The sequence below is a fragment of the Crocuta crocuta genome, unplaced genomic scaffold (genome assembly GCF_008692635.1).
Source record: "Crocuta crocuta isolate KB4526 unplaced genomic scaffold, BGI_CrCroc_1.0 scaffold580, whole genome shotgun sequence".
Lineage (NCBI taxonomy): Eukaryota > Metazoa > Chordata > Mammalia > Carnivora > Hyaenidae > Crocuta > Crocuta crocuta.
In genome coordinates this window covers 2,422,318-2,439,766 of record NW_027527940.1, presented here as the reverse complement: position 1 = coordinate 2,439,766, position 17,449 = coordinate 2,422,318, and the positions used below count along the sequence as shown (strand labels likewise).

Here is a 17,449-nt window from a genome sequence, read left to right as displayed (position 1 = left end):
GGCTGATTACTGCCCACTACTGAGGCACATCTCAGTGTCCCACAGATGATGAGGCTTTCTACTCTGACTGGTAGAACACACACTATCCCCAGGCCTGTGTGGATGCCAGGCAGTTTACTTTAATCCATTTGGGTGGCTCTTTCCCTAGTCTTGAGTAGTTTTCTTACACTTACTTGCAGATCCATCCCCAGCTGAAGACTGAGAATGTTCTAGAGTTCTCTCTCCTCCCCCCCACCGCGTGTGTGCATGTGTCTGTCTGTCTGTCTGTCTCTCTCTCTCTCTCCCTCTCTCCCTCCCTCCCTCCCTCCTATCCGGCACTCTGCCTTGTGAACTCTAACTGCCTTGTTTTCTACAGACTCTCAGCGGTGTCTCCTCAGCTCAGGGAGTCCACCCTCCATGTGCTATGGCCCAAAGTGTCCTCAGAGCAACAATTTGAGGGCAGTTGTGGGGCTCACATCATTTGTTTTGTGTCTCTCAGGGTTTCCTGCCCTTCACTGCTTACTATACAGTGTTTTGAAAATCATTGTTTCATATATTTTGTATGCCTTTTAGTTGTTTCAAGTGAGAGTATAAATCTGGTCCCTGTTACTCCATCTTGACCAGAAGCATAAGTCCTGGGTCTTATTTAATCATTTGTTTGTAGGAGACACTCGTCTGGGCCCATGACTGTGAATGGTAACTTGAGTAGGGGTTGTTATTGGGGCTGCTTAGCATCCTTGATTTTCATCAGTGGTGTTCATTCAGTTGATTATGTAAATTTAACTGGCCGCATGATTTCTGCTGTTCAGCTCTTATAAAAAGCTCAGTATTGGGGCACTTGGGCGGCTTAGTTGGTTAAGTGTCATATTCTTGATTTTGGTTCAGGTCATGATCTCACAGTTCATGGGGTCAAGCCTTACATTGGTCTCTGGCAACGTGGAGCATGTGGAGCCTACTTGAGATTCTCTCTCTCTCTCTCTCTCTCTCTCTCTCTCTCTGCCCCTTCCTCATTTTTTAAAACATTTAAACTCATGGTTTATCTCATGAGTACTGTGAATCTTAGAGTTGGTCATGGTTTTGGTTTTGGGTTTTTTTGTTTTGTTTTTGGTGTTTGTTTTTGCTTTGACTGCCAGGGAGCTCAGATAATTTCTTTCTCTCCCTTCCTAGACTGGATAAGATGTCATAAGATGTGTTTCTATAAACAAACTCTTTGCCCCAGCCTTCTCTTTTTAGCTCACTTATTTTTTGCCTTATCTCTCTCAGAAGTTTTAGTTGGAAACAAGAGACATCTGTTCTCACTACCCAGCTGATTTGAACAGAGCCAACAGTGAATGTATTAGAGCAATGATTGGGAAGGTCAGAGTCTCTGGGAGGGTCAGAGAGCCAGGCCTAGAGCAGTGGCCTGAGTCACACCAGGACTGGTCTAGGGGGGAGACACGGTTCCCATGCTGGGTACTGGCAAGAGCTCATGCTCAACCCCACAAGGGCTACCAAAGTATGCAGACCCAGAGGGGGTCCCACCCCTCCTAGTCTCACATTGGTCATTTCTGGTGGAGTCTCATGTGAGGATCCAATGGGAGAGCCCCGGTCATGTGCCTACAACAGGGCTGCAAGAGAGGCTGCTACACTGGGGAGGATGGCTTTGGACCTCCTCAGACATAGGAGGGGTATTCAAAATGATTGGGAGGCTATTCACTATTGTTACTGATACATAGCTACTATATCCTGATATTATTTTAAACAGTTATGTTTTCAAAAGTAACCAGTAATCCTTTTGGAGGAAAAAAGGTGGGGGTGGTTAACCCCGGTTATCATAAGTGCAAGCATCCCTGTACACAGCCAGTCACGTGCCAGACAGCACAGCCTCTCCATGCCAGGGCACCCTCACCGGCTACAGTGCCCCTTGCCCCTCCCTACAGAGTAGACAGCTGGAGCACAGCCCCGTCTTGGGCTCTCAGGGCTCCAGGCCGCCAGGGGGTGCCAGAGGGGATGGGATGAAATGTTTGAAAGTTGGCAAAGCCCAAGGGTCAGAAGGACTCTGGCCAAGCAGGAAAGCCCGTGTTGGTGCTTTCGTCCAGCTTGGTAAGCATTTGTCACCAGCCCCAAAGTAGAAGCAGGCCTTCAAGACCATCTAGCCCGACCTCACTGGAATAATGACCTCTTCTTAGTCTACTGAGTGGCAGAGCTGAGATGTATGTTGGTAGGGGAGGGAGGCAGTGGATGACACCCCATGGCCCCTGACTCAGAGCGGGCTTTCCTAGGATCACTGTGCTTGCACAGGGGGGATAGGGATGGGTGGAGGACAGTGGGGAAGTAAGAGGGTCAGAAACAGGTCACGTTCAGACTGGAGCAGGAGGAAGGGCTTCAGCCCCCCCCACTGTCCCCCCGACCCCTCCTCCCAGCCCCCCCTCCCTCCCCTGCCTGTCTTCCCTGGGTCCCTCAGTGAGGCCCAGGTGGCTGAACATCCTCTGTCAGAGGGAATTAACACACTTAATTAAAGTGCCCAATGAAGAGCTTTGCATATTTCTTAATTACTGACTGAGTCTTTTGGGGGATGGTTTGAAATGGGATTTTTCACGTTTCCTCATTTAGCCTACAGTGAGCCAGCTGGCCCCTCAGGGCTCCAGTAGGAGCTGGCAACGCCCTGGTCTGGAGCTGCCTTTCTGAACACAGGGTGGCAGGGTAGGGTGTGGAGTGGGAAGCCTGGCCCCCAGCCCTCCAGGCTTGTCAACCTTGCAGGAAGGATAGACCAGGCTTTTCTGTCTTGTGAAAACAGCTCAGAAGGAAACAAGGATCAGACAGATGTAACTGGTATCTCACCGCTTCTTCTCATCACCATAGGCCCCAGAGCTGTGCACCCATGGTCAGTACAGATTGGGGGACTTGATGGGCAAGGGTATTCAGGGGAATAGTGTAGTCTTCTCCCAGGTCCTTGCAGAGCAGGGACAGTGGCCCAGGATGACCTTGCCTCTTTCCTAGCTGCAGGGCAAGGACTGAGCCCTTTAGCAGTCAGGCCCTTCCCAGCTTTCCCCACTTGTGTTCTGGAAACTGAGCTGACAGACTATCTGAGTCAGCTGGGCCCAACCTAGGAACAGGTTATTGGTCTCAGCCGTGGGGATGCGGATTTGCCTTTTCAGTCCCGAGGACCACCTTCCGACAGATAGCTGCAGACATTCTCTGACCTGGGCCGGCTGCCAGCCAAGGATGCAGAGGCCCTTTCCCTGACATGGAGACTGCTGTCCTAAAAACACAGGTATCAAAGAGGTGGGTAGCCTGCCAGCATGGCCTAGAAATGGCAGGGGGGTTCTTCTAGGTCTTTTCTGCCTCCCACTATGGGCCCAGCTCTGTGAACCCAGGGAAGATCAGGTGGAACCCCACTGTCTGTCCAACGGTGTCCTGCAGCTGGTGTGGGCGGTAAATGTGAATGTGTGGCCTAGAAAAGAGTATGGGCCAAGGTTCTGGCCTCACTCAGCGAGAGGGCTACCATGGGGGTGGTTTGTGCTCTGCCAGGTCTCTCCAGACCTTCCACAAATTCTCCCAGCTAATGTCTTGTGCTGTGCCTCAGGTTCTGCTCCGTTTCTGGCCCTCGCGGCAATCTCTCCACCACACCCAAACCTGTCCTGGAGATGACAGGCAGGAGAGGGCTCTGTTATGGAGGAAGTCAATGTTAGAGCAAGAGTGGGAGCTCCTGGTTCGCTCAGCTATCAGCCTGTGGCCTGCGCACAAGCCAGACCCAGGAGCTCTCATAAGCACTGACCCCAAAGCCCTGGGAGACTTTGGCTCCACATGGCAGCCGTGGAGAAATGTGGGTGATAGCTCTATGCAGAGGACACCGCAGCCTCCTGTCTCCAGCCCCATCCAGTCCCTCCTCTGGGGACACCAGTCCCCCTGATGCCCCATCCCCATCAATCAGGACCCAGCCCAAACGGCCACCTCCTTTAGAAGACCACTGCAGTTCTCTGGTAGAGTGGACTTGCCTCTTCATCGGCTCTCAGTGACCCTTCCAAGTGGCCCCTCCCATGTTGCTTTGCACTTTAGGTATCTGCACCTGAATGGCTCTGCCACTGGCGCAAGGCTGCTGGGGAAAACAGGGTACTTTCTGTTTTCTTGCTGTGGATTCTGTGCCCAGCACGTACCTGTCTCAGAGTAAGCCCCGGGTGGGGATGTTGATTGCATGTAGAGGCCTCTGCAGCTACCTAGAAGCCAGCCAAATGTACAAAAATCTATTATATGGGACCTGCTACTGAGATGGGGACTGGGGCCCACAGGAGGCTGGCGGAGTGAGGTCAGGTGGGTGCTGGTAGCCGTTGTGATAGCTAGCATGCAGTCTGCACTGCACTGGGGAAATTTCTAGGCTGTATGGGACTGAGCTCCTTCAGATAGGCTTGCAAAAGCCCTGGGCTGGCAGCTCACACTCAGGTAAGAAAATAACTGTTTAATGATCATGGCAATCATGAGAAATAAGCTTAGATACTCAGCTCATGGGATTGAAAAATTATTATTAGTCATTTTTTAATGGCTTTCTTTCTGAATTTAGTGCTGGTATTTGTGCTTTGGCCTGATGGCTTTAAAGACACCTTTTATGGGTGACCTGAGTCCAGGTGACCTTAGTTACTTGCTGTTTGCCCCTCATCCAGTTTGCATGGGGTTAGAGAATGGCTCTATTGTCTGCTAACCACAAAGCCAGGTGAGAGCTCAGGTGCCCTGGGCTCTCCTCTGCATCTAACCAGTCACTAGGTCCTGCCACTCCCAGCTGTGTTTCTCCAGCGTCACCACCTCTGCTGTAACTGAGATCTCTCTCTCACTGTACTGCTGCCCCCCGTCTGGTCCCTGTAAGCCATTCCTCCCAGAGCAGAATCAGTTTTCTTCCCAAAGCACAGATCTCTTGCTCTGATTACCTAACCCTGTGTAATAAACCACCGCAAAACTTAGTGGCATACGAAACGTGGATTTTTACTTTGCTCAGGAATCTGTGGTTTGGGCAGATCCTGGCAGGGAAAGTGTGTTCCTATTTCACTGGGCATCAGTGGCTGGCTCCAGGGGTGAGGGCAAGTCACTGGAAGGCTTGCTCACCCACAGGTCTGCTGCTGTCAGGTGGCTGTCTCTGTGTGGTCCTCCCTCATGGTGAGTTACCTTGGGCTTCCACACAGCATGGCGGCTGGGTTGAAGAGACCGCTTTCAGAATGTGAGGGCGTGAAAGTGCTCCAGACAGAAGCTGGGCCGCCTTTCCTAACCTAGCCTTGAGAGTCCTAGGACATTTCTACCATAGGCACAGGCCTACTGGCTTCACCCCTACACAGTATCAGTGGTAGGTGGTGAAAAGAGCATGTGGGGTGGGGAGTAGGTGGTGGGCCATCATGGTAGTTATGAACTGCCACACTGCACCTCTGAACTTAAGACCCTTCAGAAGCAGCCACTACCCTTGGGAGAGGATCCATGCTCCTTGGTGTGTTCCCTGCCCTCCCGGCCTTGCCTGTCTCTTCCTTCCCCTCCCTCCCTCCCTCTGTAGTTGGCCCCAGAGATGGATTTTGGTTTAAATCAACCCACTGGCCACATGGAACTTCCTTGAACAGGAAGTGGGTTCTTGAACTTCCTTGAGCACTTACCCCTCTCCTCACACATTGGTCCGGCTCCATTTTCCCTGAGACAAAGCTCAGATGTAGAGGCCTCCGAATGTATTTCCCCCATGGCTCCTGGACATACCTCTCTGCTTCCCCTGGTAGCCTGGCCTATTACCTCCAGTCCCTTGTCATGAACTTTCTGTCTGCCTCTGTGCCTTTGCTCACACTGTTCCCTCCACCTGGAACACCCATTCTCTCTCACCCTCACCCTTCCCCAGCTGATTGACTGCCCTGTCTCCCCATTGTGGTCTCCCCGACCTCCCAGCCACCTGGGCCCCCGCCTTTTGTGATCTCCTGCAGTGTTTTATGAACAGTGTTGCGCGTGAGACATGACTTTGGTTCCAGATCTGGGTCCGTATGCCAGCTCTAGTGCTTACCAGCTCTGTGACCTTGGTGATAGTAGGTCAGTCATTGGATTGGGATGAGGATTAAATGAGGGAACCCAAGTTAAGCACCCTATTCCTTGTCTGGTACTGAGTAGAAGCCCAGTTAGAGAGTTTCCTTTTTTCTAAAGGCTCCTGGCAAATAAATGCTTAGTAATGAATTTCATTGCCCTCATTTGGTTGAAAGATTGAAAATGCATCTCCCTGCTTAATCATGTGAGACTAAACTACCAGAAGATGTTGCTGAGCCCTGAGCAGAGAGAAGGGCTCAGTAACAGTACACCTGCTTGTTTAATATAGTCCTGCCAGCGGAGCTGAATCCTTGTCCTCAGGAAAAGCTCAGCTCTGCTGCAGTGGTGTCCAGGAGCTGCCGTCAGAAGGCGTGTGGGGCAGTGTGACCTTGAGAACAGAGCTGCGAGGCGAGGGCAGCTCCCAGAGGCCACAGGGGCCGGCGGAGGGCAGGAGCGGGTGCCGCACCATGCCGCTGCCCCTCTCGGGCCTTCCCCGGCTTTGGCCCAGTGGTAGTGCCTGGTCAGGTGATGGCTGCAGCTGTCCTGCCCTCCTTCGTGGGGAGACTGAGAGAATAGGATGGCCAAGGAGGTGGATGCTACAAGCTGTCCATTTGCAGGGTCCCATACCTTCCACCTAGGGCAGCTGTGAGGCTCTGAGCCATGTTATCCTGGCAGCCACGGACAGAGTATGAGTGGTCTTGGGGAAGCTCTGAGGCAGGGAGGGGTGGGGGGGCTTCTACTCTAAGAAATGAGACAGACCTGGAGGAACAGTAAGAAATTACTCCCTTTTGCAGCAAATCAGTAATGAACCCTTCATTTAGCTCAGGCCTCAGTTGGGGTGCTGGGCTCTAAGTGTTGTTGCCTGCTCACCCTCACATTCTGAGTCCCCCCATGTTCCCCTTCCTGCTTTCTGACCTTCCAGATTGGGTCAACCATGGCCCCACTGCAGAAAAGCCTCCCCACTTTTATCTGGTCCCAAGGAAAAGGTGCCCTGGCTTGGTGGGGCCATTTCCAGAGTTCCATGATGTCCATAGTGGTGGCAGCAATGACCTAGCAGAATCCTGAGACCCACTGTGACCCCAAGATGCCGAGGGGGGTCAGGGATAGGAGCTCATTCCCTGGTCAGACTGCCTCAGCCTGGTCCCACTCAGTCTGACCCCGGCAGTGAATAGCTGTCAATTCATTTCCCCTTGTATAAAACGAGGATGATGTGAGCCCCCATTTCAGAGGTGAGGCCTAAACTGTGCTGAGCGCTTAGTGCAGGGTTGCCGCAAGCACCGAAGTCCTGCAGGCTTCAGGTGGGCAGGGGTCTTGTCTCCCCTGTGCACTCAGTGGTATCATAGAAGTCTGCACCTGGCACAGCCCCTGCATGTGCCTGGGACACTCTCGGTAGGGACAGGAGGCATGTGCTGTCAATCATGGTTGTTGGGGGGCTGCTCAGGAAAGACTGGCAGGACCGTACACCTAAAAGTGCCTCCTGCATGGCCCCAGTAAGCAGTTTGTTGTCTTGAGAGTTTCTTCGACCTGGCAGTCACTCTGTGAGCCGGTTCTAATCTGCTGCCAGTGGCTGTTGTCTCAAGAGGGGTGACTTGGCATTAGAAGCCCTTGCAGCCATTTCTAAGTTCTCGGCCACTCCGAGCACCTCCCGCACCTCTAGTTGTTTTTTGCCATTCCACGGCCTCTCTTCCCTGCCTGCTCGGCTGCCCCAGGGAAACAGCCGTTGCAGGAAGAGAACTGTTGTCTTCCTGCCTTCTCTCCACCCAGGTGTGAGATGGGGTGTGTCACCACCTAGGGAAGTCACTAGTGGGCTCCGGGATCCCCGTCTTCCAGAGGAGGGGGTAACTTTCCGCGTCTCTTGGAAAAGGAGGATGCTGTGTTCGCTTCGATTTCGTCTGCCTCTTGCTGGCTCAGGGTTTCACTCTGTGGTCCCCTTAGGAAAGGGGTTTGCAGCCAGGCCTTTCCGTGCAGGAAGCCTTCACTTCTCACCTCCATGTGAAAGTTAAGGGGAGATTTAAGGCAAGTGGAAAGCACTTAACATATTAATCCCTATCAATTTTCAAGTGCGATTAGAAGAGATTGTGGGTGAGTTACTGCTCACCCCAGAGATGTTCAGAATAGAAATGTGGCCATTCTGATGCCAGCTGGTACACGACCTGGCACTACCATGCAGAGCTGGCATCAGACCCTGGTTGAAGGGTGTGCCCCCAATGAGACTGCCCTACACTTCAGATGCCACCACGAGTGGGCTGCTTAGGACACCACACTTTTGACCAACAGTCTGCAAATTCGAGGGGCCCTCAGACCCTTCTCAGGCTCCATAATTTACCACAACAACTCACAGAACTCAGGAGAATATTCTACTTATATAGTTTTATTACAAAGGATCTACACCAGAAATGGCCAAATGAAGAGATATGATGGGCAAGGTCAATCCAGCACTTGTGCTAGTATTTTTTTATTCTGATATTCTGGAAATTGTCTCAGTATCTCAGTTGCCTGCTGTCTCCTACTTTTAAGCATTTCCTGTATGCCTGGCTGGCACTTTACTTCTTACCACTGCCCTTAGAAGTCTTTATTATACCCATTTTAAAATGCAGAACTGAGGTCCAGAGGAGTGGTGACCACCCCAAAATGATACAGCCACGTAGCACCCCAGCTAGGATTGGAATCCATCTAATCAGTCTGGGTCAGAGCTGGGGCCATCTCAGTTTGCCCCAAACAGTGTTTCAGCTGTCCTTCCTGGCTAGAAGAAGATTGCCTTTCCCTTACAAATGTTGGCTGTTGGAAGGTGGCTGCTTGTCTCTTCTGTGGTCTACAACTAAGGCTTCAAAACTGGAGAGGGACCCTTCCCAGAGATGCCAAGTAGGGCTGCCCTGCTCCATTCCCAGAGATACCAAGTAGGGCTGCCCTGCTCCATCTGGTGACCAGCCACCCCAGAAGGCCCGGCCTTGTGGACAGCCTGTCCAAGACGCGGGGAGAGACAGGAGGGAGAACCTTCAGGTGCGGCTCTTTTGCTCTCCCTTCCAGGGTTGCCTGTCTCCAGCAGCCCAGAGCAGGAGGGGCTCTGAGCCAAGCTCAGCGGGGCCAGTCCCCCTCGGAACCTCCTAGGCCCATGGCAGAGACTTGATGGGACAGTGTAGAGAAGCACCCCATGCTGGGGCTGACCCCACAGATGTTCCTTCGCCACCCTTCCTCCCCTCCTGGATAATTAAAAATGCTGCAGTAGGTATTTCTGCCACTGCCAGGCCCCAGGGCACCTGCACAGGGTTAGGTCAGAAGCCACCCCCCACACAGTTTGGGAAATTAGCAGCATTTGTGGATTTCCCAAGAGACAGCTTGGTTTCTCTCAGCCATACCTGTAGGTGACACTTGTGTGGGGTGTTACTGCCCCTTAGAGGGTGTTTGCAAATGTGGGAGGGGGTCCTGTCAGCATTTACCTGGTGAGATCCAGTGCTGCTCAACATCCTGTGAGGAGATAGGCTGTCAGGACTACAAAAAAATAGCCGTGCCCTTGAGAGACACTGGGGGGTAGCACATTTCCTTCCACTGCACCCTGCTTCCTTGGAAGGCCAGCCTCTTTACTAGTCCTAGGCTAGTGAATGGGGAAAAAGAAGAGTATGCCTCCCTGCCGACCTGTGGCCAGCAGTAGGGCAGTGACTTCCAGGTGGCCCTTAGAGGGGCATCTTGTGTTGTACACATCCTTGCTCTGATTCTTCTGCACGCTTCTTGCCTCACTTGGGCTCTTGGGGGTTAAGGAAGACCTGAATGTGGGTAGTGAGAGTTCTCTGGATGGGGGAGGTTGCTTGGTGCCAGCAAGTATTCCACTCTAACCCACCCAGTGTAGACGTGGCCGCCGCACCTTGGTGTCCCTCTCCGAGGGCCTGGCTGCTGCTTCTGTTTCTCATTTTATCCTTCCTCTAGGCTTTTTTGTTTCCTTATCTGCTTTTTTCACATGTATTTGGAGGACTCTAGTTTACATGCCCCAGCTGAACCCCTTTCTTCTTGTTGTTTTGCAGTCGGGAAGACGTCTCTGATCACACGGTTCATGTACGACAGCTTCGACAACACGTACCAGGTGAGGCCCTGGGCTCCCCCGCCTACCCCTCCGCGTCTGCAGCCATGGCAGCCACCTAGAGACAACGCCGGCCTCTCTCCAGGGCTTGCTAGTGCTGGGCAGGAGCAGCACGCTCCTGGGTCCCCTGGGCATCCATGTGGCCTTGGAGGAGCTTCCTGTCTGTGCACAGGCCCCAGCCCCGTAAAGACCCCGAGCCCTTCTGAAAATCCAAACCCTGGTAAAGGAAACATTTTCTAAAAACCGAGAGAGGACACATTGCAGTCTCTCTTCTCTTGCTCCCCACGGGCAGGTTGAAACCTTACAGAGTGCAGTTACTTGGAGGGTCACCACGTAAAAGAGGATGGATAGGCAAGATGTAAAATGAGGGAGGTGAAAATGAGAGCAGTAAGAGAACTTGTTCCTCGAGCACAGCTATGCTTGCTGGACACTTGCGCACACGCACGTACACACACACGGTTGCTGAGGCTGGTGTGATGTGTTTGCACTGCTGTATATGGACAGAGGACTAGACCAGGGTGACCTCTTGGCTCCTGGCCCTAGAGGGTGGTCCGAAGTCAACCGGTGGCCTAGAGGTGGCTACAGGTGGCCCAAGGACTGAGCTCCTGGGCGGTGGTTGGTAACATTTCACTGTCCTGGCATTACTGGTGAGTCAGGAGGTTTGTGCAAATAAAATGAATTTCCCCTGCAACTACAGCTTTTCACAAAAGGCACCAACTTTAATCATTTCAACTATTTTTAAGGAAAAAAAAAAGATATTTTCTTCCTTTAACAAAGAGACAAATAATCATTCTTCTAAGCAAGTGGGTTCTGTAACATACTAGTTCTAAAAGATTATTAGCTGGTGTTACTTGAGGAAAGGGAGGGAGGGAAGGTCAGTCGCTTGTAGAGTTAAGGAGCATTGCTAAACAGACGTCAGTCGACTTTTCTACTGCAGGACTTCACAGGTCTTTTATTATATCAGTATATGGTTTTGATTTGCCAACAGGCATATAGCATACAGGATCTCCCACATGTATGTGATCCTGGAATTCTTTTGTTCCTGCGTCCTCAGAGGACAAGTATTTATAGAATAGCCTGGGGACTGCTGTGCTAAGAGGTCCCTCCTCTTCCCTAAATTTACAGAGGATGCAGAGTATAGCTCACTGTGGATTACAGTTCTATGTCTGCTCTTTAGTCTGTCTTCCTACCTCAGGACCAGTCATCATCTTTGCCTCAAATACAGCCACTTTCTCTGCCTCCTGTGATTCCCTGCTTTTCCTCTGCTGTGTGTGATATAGCAGATAACCAGTGGCCTTGGGAAGAGCTGACTGAAGGGTGAGAACATGAGGCTGTGGGAGAGAGACCCTGAGTTTTCTCTGCACAACCCTGGGTGTGGGCTATGGAATGTCCTGGCCACACTTTGTTTTCATTGTGTCTGTCTTCTGCACGCTTGCCGGAGACCTCCTCTGCATAAGGGAGTTCTGCCACATCAGTCTTTGTTTGAGATAACAGTTCTAAGACTTCAGCTCTGAAGTCTGACTTGATATTCGTGTGTGTGTGTGTGTGTGTGTGTGTGTGTGTGTGTGATGAATGACCTCACAGACATTATTTTTACTGACTTTTTAAAAATACAAAGTTGTTTATAATGCCTCTTGTTGGTGTCCCATTGAAAACAATGCGGCTTGGGCCCCTGGGTGGCTCAGTCGGTTAAGTGTCCGACTTCGGCTCAGGTCATGATCTCACGGTTTGTGGGTTTGAGCCCCGCATCGGGCTCTGTGCTGACAGCCAGCTTAGAGCCTGGAGCCTGCTTCAGATTCTATATTTCCCTCTCTCTCTGTCCCTCCCTTGCTCACTCTGTCTCTCTCTCTCTCTCTCTCTCAGAAGTAAATAAAACATGAAAAAAAATTAAAAAGCAAACAAACAAAAAAACCAATGCGCCTCTTGACTGGCTACTATTCTTGGCAGTAGGTGGTAGTAGATATGGCCCCAGGGCCTTTGCAGTGACCAGTGATTCTCATGGGCATGGATCAAAGCCTCAGCTCCTTCCCATGTCCTTTGAGTTTCTCAGAATCTCCTTCTTGTATCTCCAGTGTCCTCTCATATTGCTTACTACTAGCCCTGCATCCTGTGGTCCAGAAGGCCTTTCTGCTAGCTGCTCCCCACACAGGCGACAGGCACTCCTCCACACTTGGGCTCATGGTGATGCCTCTGCTGGAATGACCTTCCCTCTCCTCTTTTCTGCTATGAAAAGTTCTTCTGACTCATTAAGACTCGGAGCACATGTTTGCTCTGCAGGTGGGGCCTTCCTTGTGCTCTGTACCATGGCCCCCTCTACCCTAGCACGTTGTCCTTGGGACTCGGTTAGCCTCCCTGCTCCACAGGAACGCCCATGTGCTCTGGCTCTGTGGACAGGCTCTGAGTTTGAGGGGCCAGGACCCCCCGATCTTCCACTGCATTCATAGGCCTGGCCATAGCAGGTGTCAAGTACCTCCTGGTATCAGAGTGGCTCGGAGAGGCACTGCCTGCCTTCGTTTTCGGACTTCATCAGGCTGAGAGGCAGCAGGAGCCAGATGTCTTGGTGAGCAGGGGAGAAAGCCCGAGGCAAGCAAGACCCTCCCCATGGTGGGCTTTTTTGACTTTGTTATGGCGGCGGATAGAATGTCTTTCCCAGTGCTCTTTAAAATGGTAATTAGGCTGGGAGGCCAGGGATCCAATTCTGTGCACACTCAGGCCATTTTAATGAACTCTCTGGAGAAAGAGAGGGGGAAGTGGTATTACTTATTTTGTTTTTCTTAACATGGTGGCAGAGACATTTGGGAAGTAGACAGGATCCCCAGGGATCTTGGTTGTCCCTGACCACTCCCTGCCAACCCCCCAAACATCCTTTCCTTCCGCCCCCACCATTAGCCCAGGTGATCAGTTCCCAGGAAGGAGTCATCCCTCCTTCCCTCCCTCCCATCCTTTTGGGCTTCCCTGGCAGGGTCTCATCCCCTCGATTCCACCTTTCACTCATTTTTTTTTTTAATGTTTTTATTTATTTCTGAGAGAGAGAGATAGAGAGACAGCGTGAGTAGGGGAGGGTCAGAGAGAGAGGGAGATACAGAATCCGAAACAGGCTCCAGGCTCTGAGCTGTCAGCACAGAGCCTGATGCGGGACTCGGACCCACGAACTGTGAGATCGTGACCTGAGCCGAAGTCAGACGCTTAACTGACCGAGCCACCCAGGCACCCCTGCCTTTCACTCATTCTGACGACAGATGTTTGCCAGGTGCCTCCTCTGTGTTTGGAGGGATGGGAGGAGAACCCAGTGGGGCTGCAGGATCTGGCCCTGCCCTCAGCTGGGGATGGAGCACAGAGGGGGTTCAGTCTTCTCTGCAGGCAGTGAGCCTTCCCTCAGGCTGGGGCTGCACGAGCCTGAGGGGCTGGTGTGAGGTCTCTGAGGATCACAGGCAGGCACAGCTGGGTTTCCCTGCCCCACCTCTCCATGGGTCCTGCCTGTCTGGCAGGCCATGGGGAGATGTCACCTTGTTGGCCCATGGGGCTCAGCAGAGCAGGTTCCCTCCCGCCTGGCCCCCTACCCCGGCCACATACATGCATGCACCATGTTCTCTCAGCACATTTACTAGCCCGCCTCCCCCACCCCTCCTATCACCCCAAATAATCCACTCACTCGAAGAAGCAAAACATCACGACTTGGGTGAGAGTCCTGTCTGCGGTAATTCTCTTGTATTAAATCCCAACTAAAAAAATTGCTTTTGAAAGTTGTTGTAGAAGACACCTACTGGTACCTGCACTGGGGCAAGGCTTGACCCTCTGTGTCGGCCAAACATAGCACAGCTGCGGCCTGGTCCTTGGGCCACCTGTTTGAACCCGGCACTAGTGCCGTCATGATGGGAGGTTTCATGCCCCTGGGGTGAGAGGCCAGGATTTGGAAGCAGCCCTCTTCTGTGGTTTCTCATGTGCTCCCTGTTAGCATCACCTACTGGGGAGATGGCCTGGAGATTCACAGGCTGGCTCAGGCAGTAGGATTTTTTAAATCTCTGAGGTGATTGAGATGACCGTCTAGCCGAGGCCGGAACCAGTGGCCTGTCCCTAGATCTGCCGCCATAACACAAGTTAGGAGACCGCCAACCTGTTGGGCTGCTCCCGGAGAGGACCCGGACCTGCCGGGGCTTACTCAGCCACCATAGGGATGGAGGGCCGTTTCTGAAAGATTGGACAGCTGTGCCTAGACCCAGTCACTCCCGAGACCCCACGGAGCCCCTGGGGAAGGAACAGAACAGCTGTGCCCACTGTGCCAGCATAGGCCGCGGGGTCGCCTGAGGAACCTTCAGCCCCTCAGCGACCAGATGAGAAGCACTGTCGTTCCTGGCCACTCTGCCCTGAGGCTTTCCCCTCCCCTCTGGGCTCTGAATTCATTTCCTGGGGCTGCCATAGCAAATTACCACAAACGAGCAGTTTTAAACAACAGGATGTATTCTCTCACTATTCTGAAGGCCAGAGGTCTAGGATCAAGATGTGGCAGAGCTCCCTCTAACGGCTCTGGGGGAAAATCCTTCCTTCCTTGCGTCCCCCGGCTCCTGGTGGCAGCCTGTCTCTTCGCCATGGGCTGCACAGCCCCAGTCTCTGCCTCCATCGTCGTGTGGTCTTCTCCTCTCCAGGTCTCTGTGTGTCCTCTGCTCTTGTAGGGACCACAGTCATTAGATTTAGGGACCTGCCCTAAATGTAGGATGAGTTTTCATCTTACGACTCTTAACTAATTACATCTGCAAAGACCCTAATTCCAAATAAGGTCCCATCCTGAGGTTCCAGGTAGATATGAATTTGGTGTGTGTTGGGGGCGGGGGGGTGCGTTCCCTCAACCCACTACAGCACCTCCCACTCTGATCCCACTGGGGACCAGACCTTCTGGCCTGGGCCTCAGCACCATCGGACGAGGCAGGGGTCAGTGGCTGTTGTAGTGGGCCTCGAAGGCTTCCTGGAGGAGAGGGCGGGAGGATTTGACTGTAGCTGCGCTGGAAGGAGGGATGATGTCATGCTGAAGGAGAAGCGTCTGTGGAAGTCCAGCACTGTATGTGTGTGGTGAGGAGGGGGTCTGCCGTTGCAGTGGAGGCTAAGAGCAGGGCCTTTGGATGGATTACTGCATTTTGATGTTCATAGGCCTTTCACTTTTGCCTTCCATGATACTCTGCTCCTTCCTTTATTAAATACATACTTTCATGTATATATCTATGTCTATATCTGTATCTATCTATGTATATATATAGCTACTGTGTATTTTGCAACAGTTGTGAAGAACATATAATGCAGACTAGATTCATTATTATATATTTATTCATTTTTCTCTTGATTTTAAGACATTAAAATTTTAAAGTTAAAAAATATTTTTGTGACCCCCTCTAAAAGTACCATGGCTCCAGGCTTTGACCCTGCCGTGCCTTGTGGATAAGTGGGCCCAGATAGTTGGCCCTCGGAAGGCCCTGGAAGCCCAGAGAGGCTTGGGCTCATCGGGCAAGAAACAGAGGGCTGTTGAGGGTTCCTTCTCTGGGCACTGAACGGATGAAAGACCTCAGAGTTTGTAGGAAACACATGGGGAGCGCTGGCCTGGGGCAGAGGTGACGGCTCTAGGCAGGGCACACACAGACCTGGATGCAGCTATGTGTGGAAGGGCAGGGGAGGGAGGAGTGTCACTAAGCAGTTATGCAGGGGTACGTGGGAGGTGAGTGAGGGGCCCGGGCCAAGGACAGAGACACCACAGGGCAGTAGAAAGGATGAGTGACAGAGTGGATCTGTGGGGTGCAGAGGAGGGAGAGGCCTGAGTGGGCCCTGGGTTTCTGTCCAGACACCCTCGAAGACTGTCAGTGCCGTCAACACACAAAACCCGAAGAGTCCAGTGGGAAGTAATGATGGAACAGCCCAGTGAAGGTGTTTGAAAGTTACTGTTACACGGGGCAGACCCTCAAGTAGTTGCGCAAAATCTGGGTTCTTGATGCCCTAAGAACTAACGAGTCTTTGGGGTTGGAGTGTGGGAAGGAGGTGGAGGACCAGAAGGAGGGGCCCTTTCCCTTAGAATCTAAGGTGCTACATGTCTCTGTGTGGCACCTGGGGGAGATAGGGATCGGCTCTTTGGCCCCTGGTAGAGGGGCTCAGAGTGAGGTCACACACCAAGGAGAAGGAATCAGCATGTTCCCTTCTACCTCAGCTCACTCTTTCTCCTTCAAAATGATGCTACATGCAGAGGAAGCCTGGATTCAAGTCCCAGGTCTGTCACTTAGGTGAGAGACCCTGGACCAGCATCCCAGTTGCATTTTCTTTTAGCCTGGAAATTATTTGGGTAGGACTTAACCCCTATATCACCTAGACTGGTTGCCTCAAATTTTAATGTAAAGATGTGGTTAATTTGTATTTAGACCATAGCTCACATCGGTCTTAAAGCCTAGATGATAGAAAATCATCGGCCGAAAATACTGTTGACCTAGATGTGCTGTATACTATCTAGAGAAGCAGAACAGGGCAAGAACTCGAAGACAACAACAACTCTGCCACTAGCTCGGTCGATAGTGATGGAGTGGAGCTAACCAGAACGTGCTACCAAAGCCTCCGGCTGAACACTGGGCCTCCCAGCCACCCCTGCGTTTGCACCTGGGCAGTGCTAGCCACTCTGCCGGATGACGCTGTGCTTCTGGCCGAACACAGAACTCTAGTCCTCACGTAACTCTAGCAACACGATGATTTTATTACATTAAGGGAGTGGAGTTCCATCTTTGCAGACATCAAGCTCTGTGGCCAACATGTGAGGTGACAGTCTTCCATAGTAAAATCCCCCCTGAATGCCAGGCAGCCTGGCAAGATGCCCCTGCCCTCTGAGACCCACTGGGGCACCAGCAGTCACCCAGGTGCCCCCTCTGGAAATTATCTGATTCTGGACTGAGAGCAGACCTGCCGTTATGCTAACATCTTTTCTGTCCCTCCCTCCTCTCCCCTGCCCTTTTCTCTCTCTGTTTTGTGGAGCATGCACGAATCAACAGTGTGGTCACCTTCTAGTACAGAAAGCTGACCAGTGGTGGCTTGAGAAGAGTTAGGTTGAGGTTTTCCAGGTGCAAGCAGTCGCGGTGGGACTTGAGGTGGCACAGCCGCACGGTGATGCTGTCAGCTCCTGGGCTCTTGCCCTCGCTCTGTTCCTCCGTCTGGTGTGTGGGTTCTCATCTGCATGCAGGCTGGCTGCTGCTCCAGACATCACCTCTGCATTCAAGGCCGAAAAAGAAAGCTAGAGCTTCCCTAGAATCGCCTCCCTTTCCAGTAGATAGTGGCTCATGTCTTATTAGCCAGAATTGGGTCACCCAGTGATCACCCTTAGCCTCTGGAGAGGCTGGGAAAGCAGAGTATCGCTTTGACAGCCTT

At 52.2% G+C, this 17,449-nt stretch overlaps 1 protein-coding gene across 1 annotated transcript in view; it reads left to right on the top strand.

The window, feature by feature from the left end:
* The window catches only part of RAB6B (RAB6B, member RAS oncogene family), a 54,512-nt gene that overhangs the window by 15,098 nt on the left and 21,965 nt on the right, over positions 1 to 17,449 (top strand). The window contains exon 2 of the mRNA XM_077752346.1: positions 10,011 to 10,069. Coding sequence (XP_077608472.1) covers positions 10,011 to 10,069 — 59 coding nt within the window. The remainder of the gene's footprint in view (positions 1 to 10,010; positions 10,070 to 17,449) is intronic.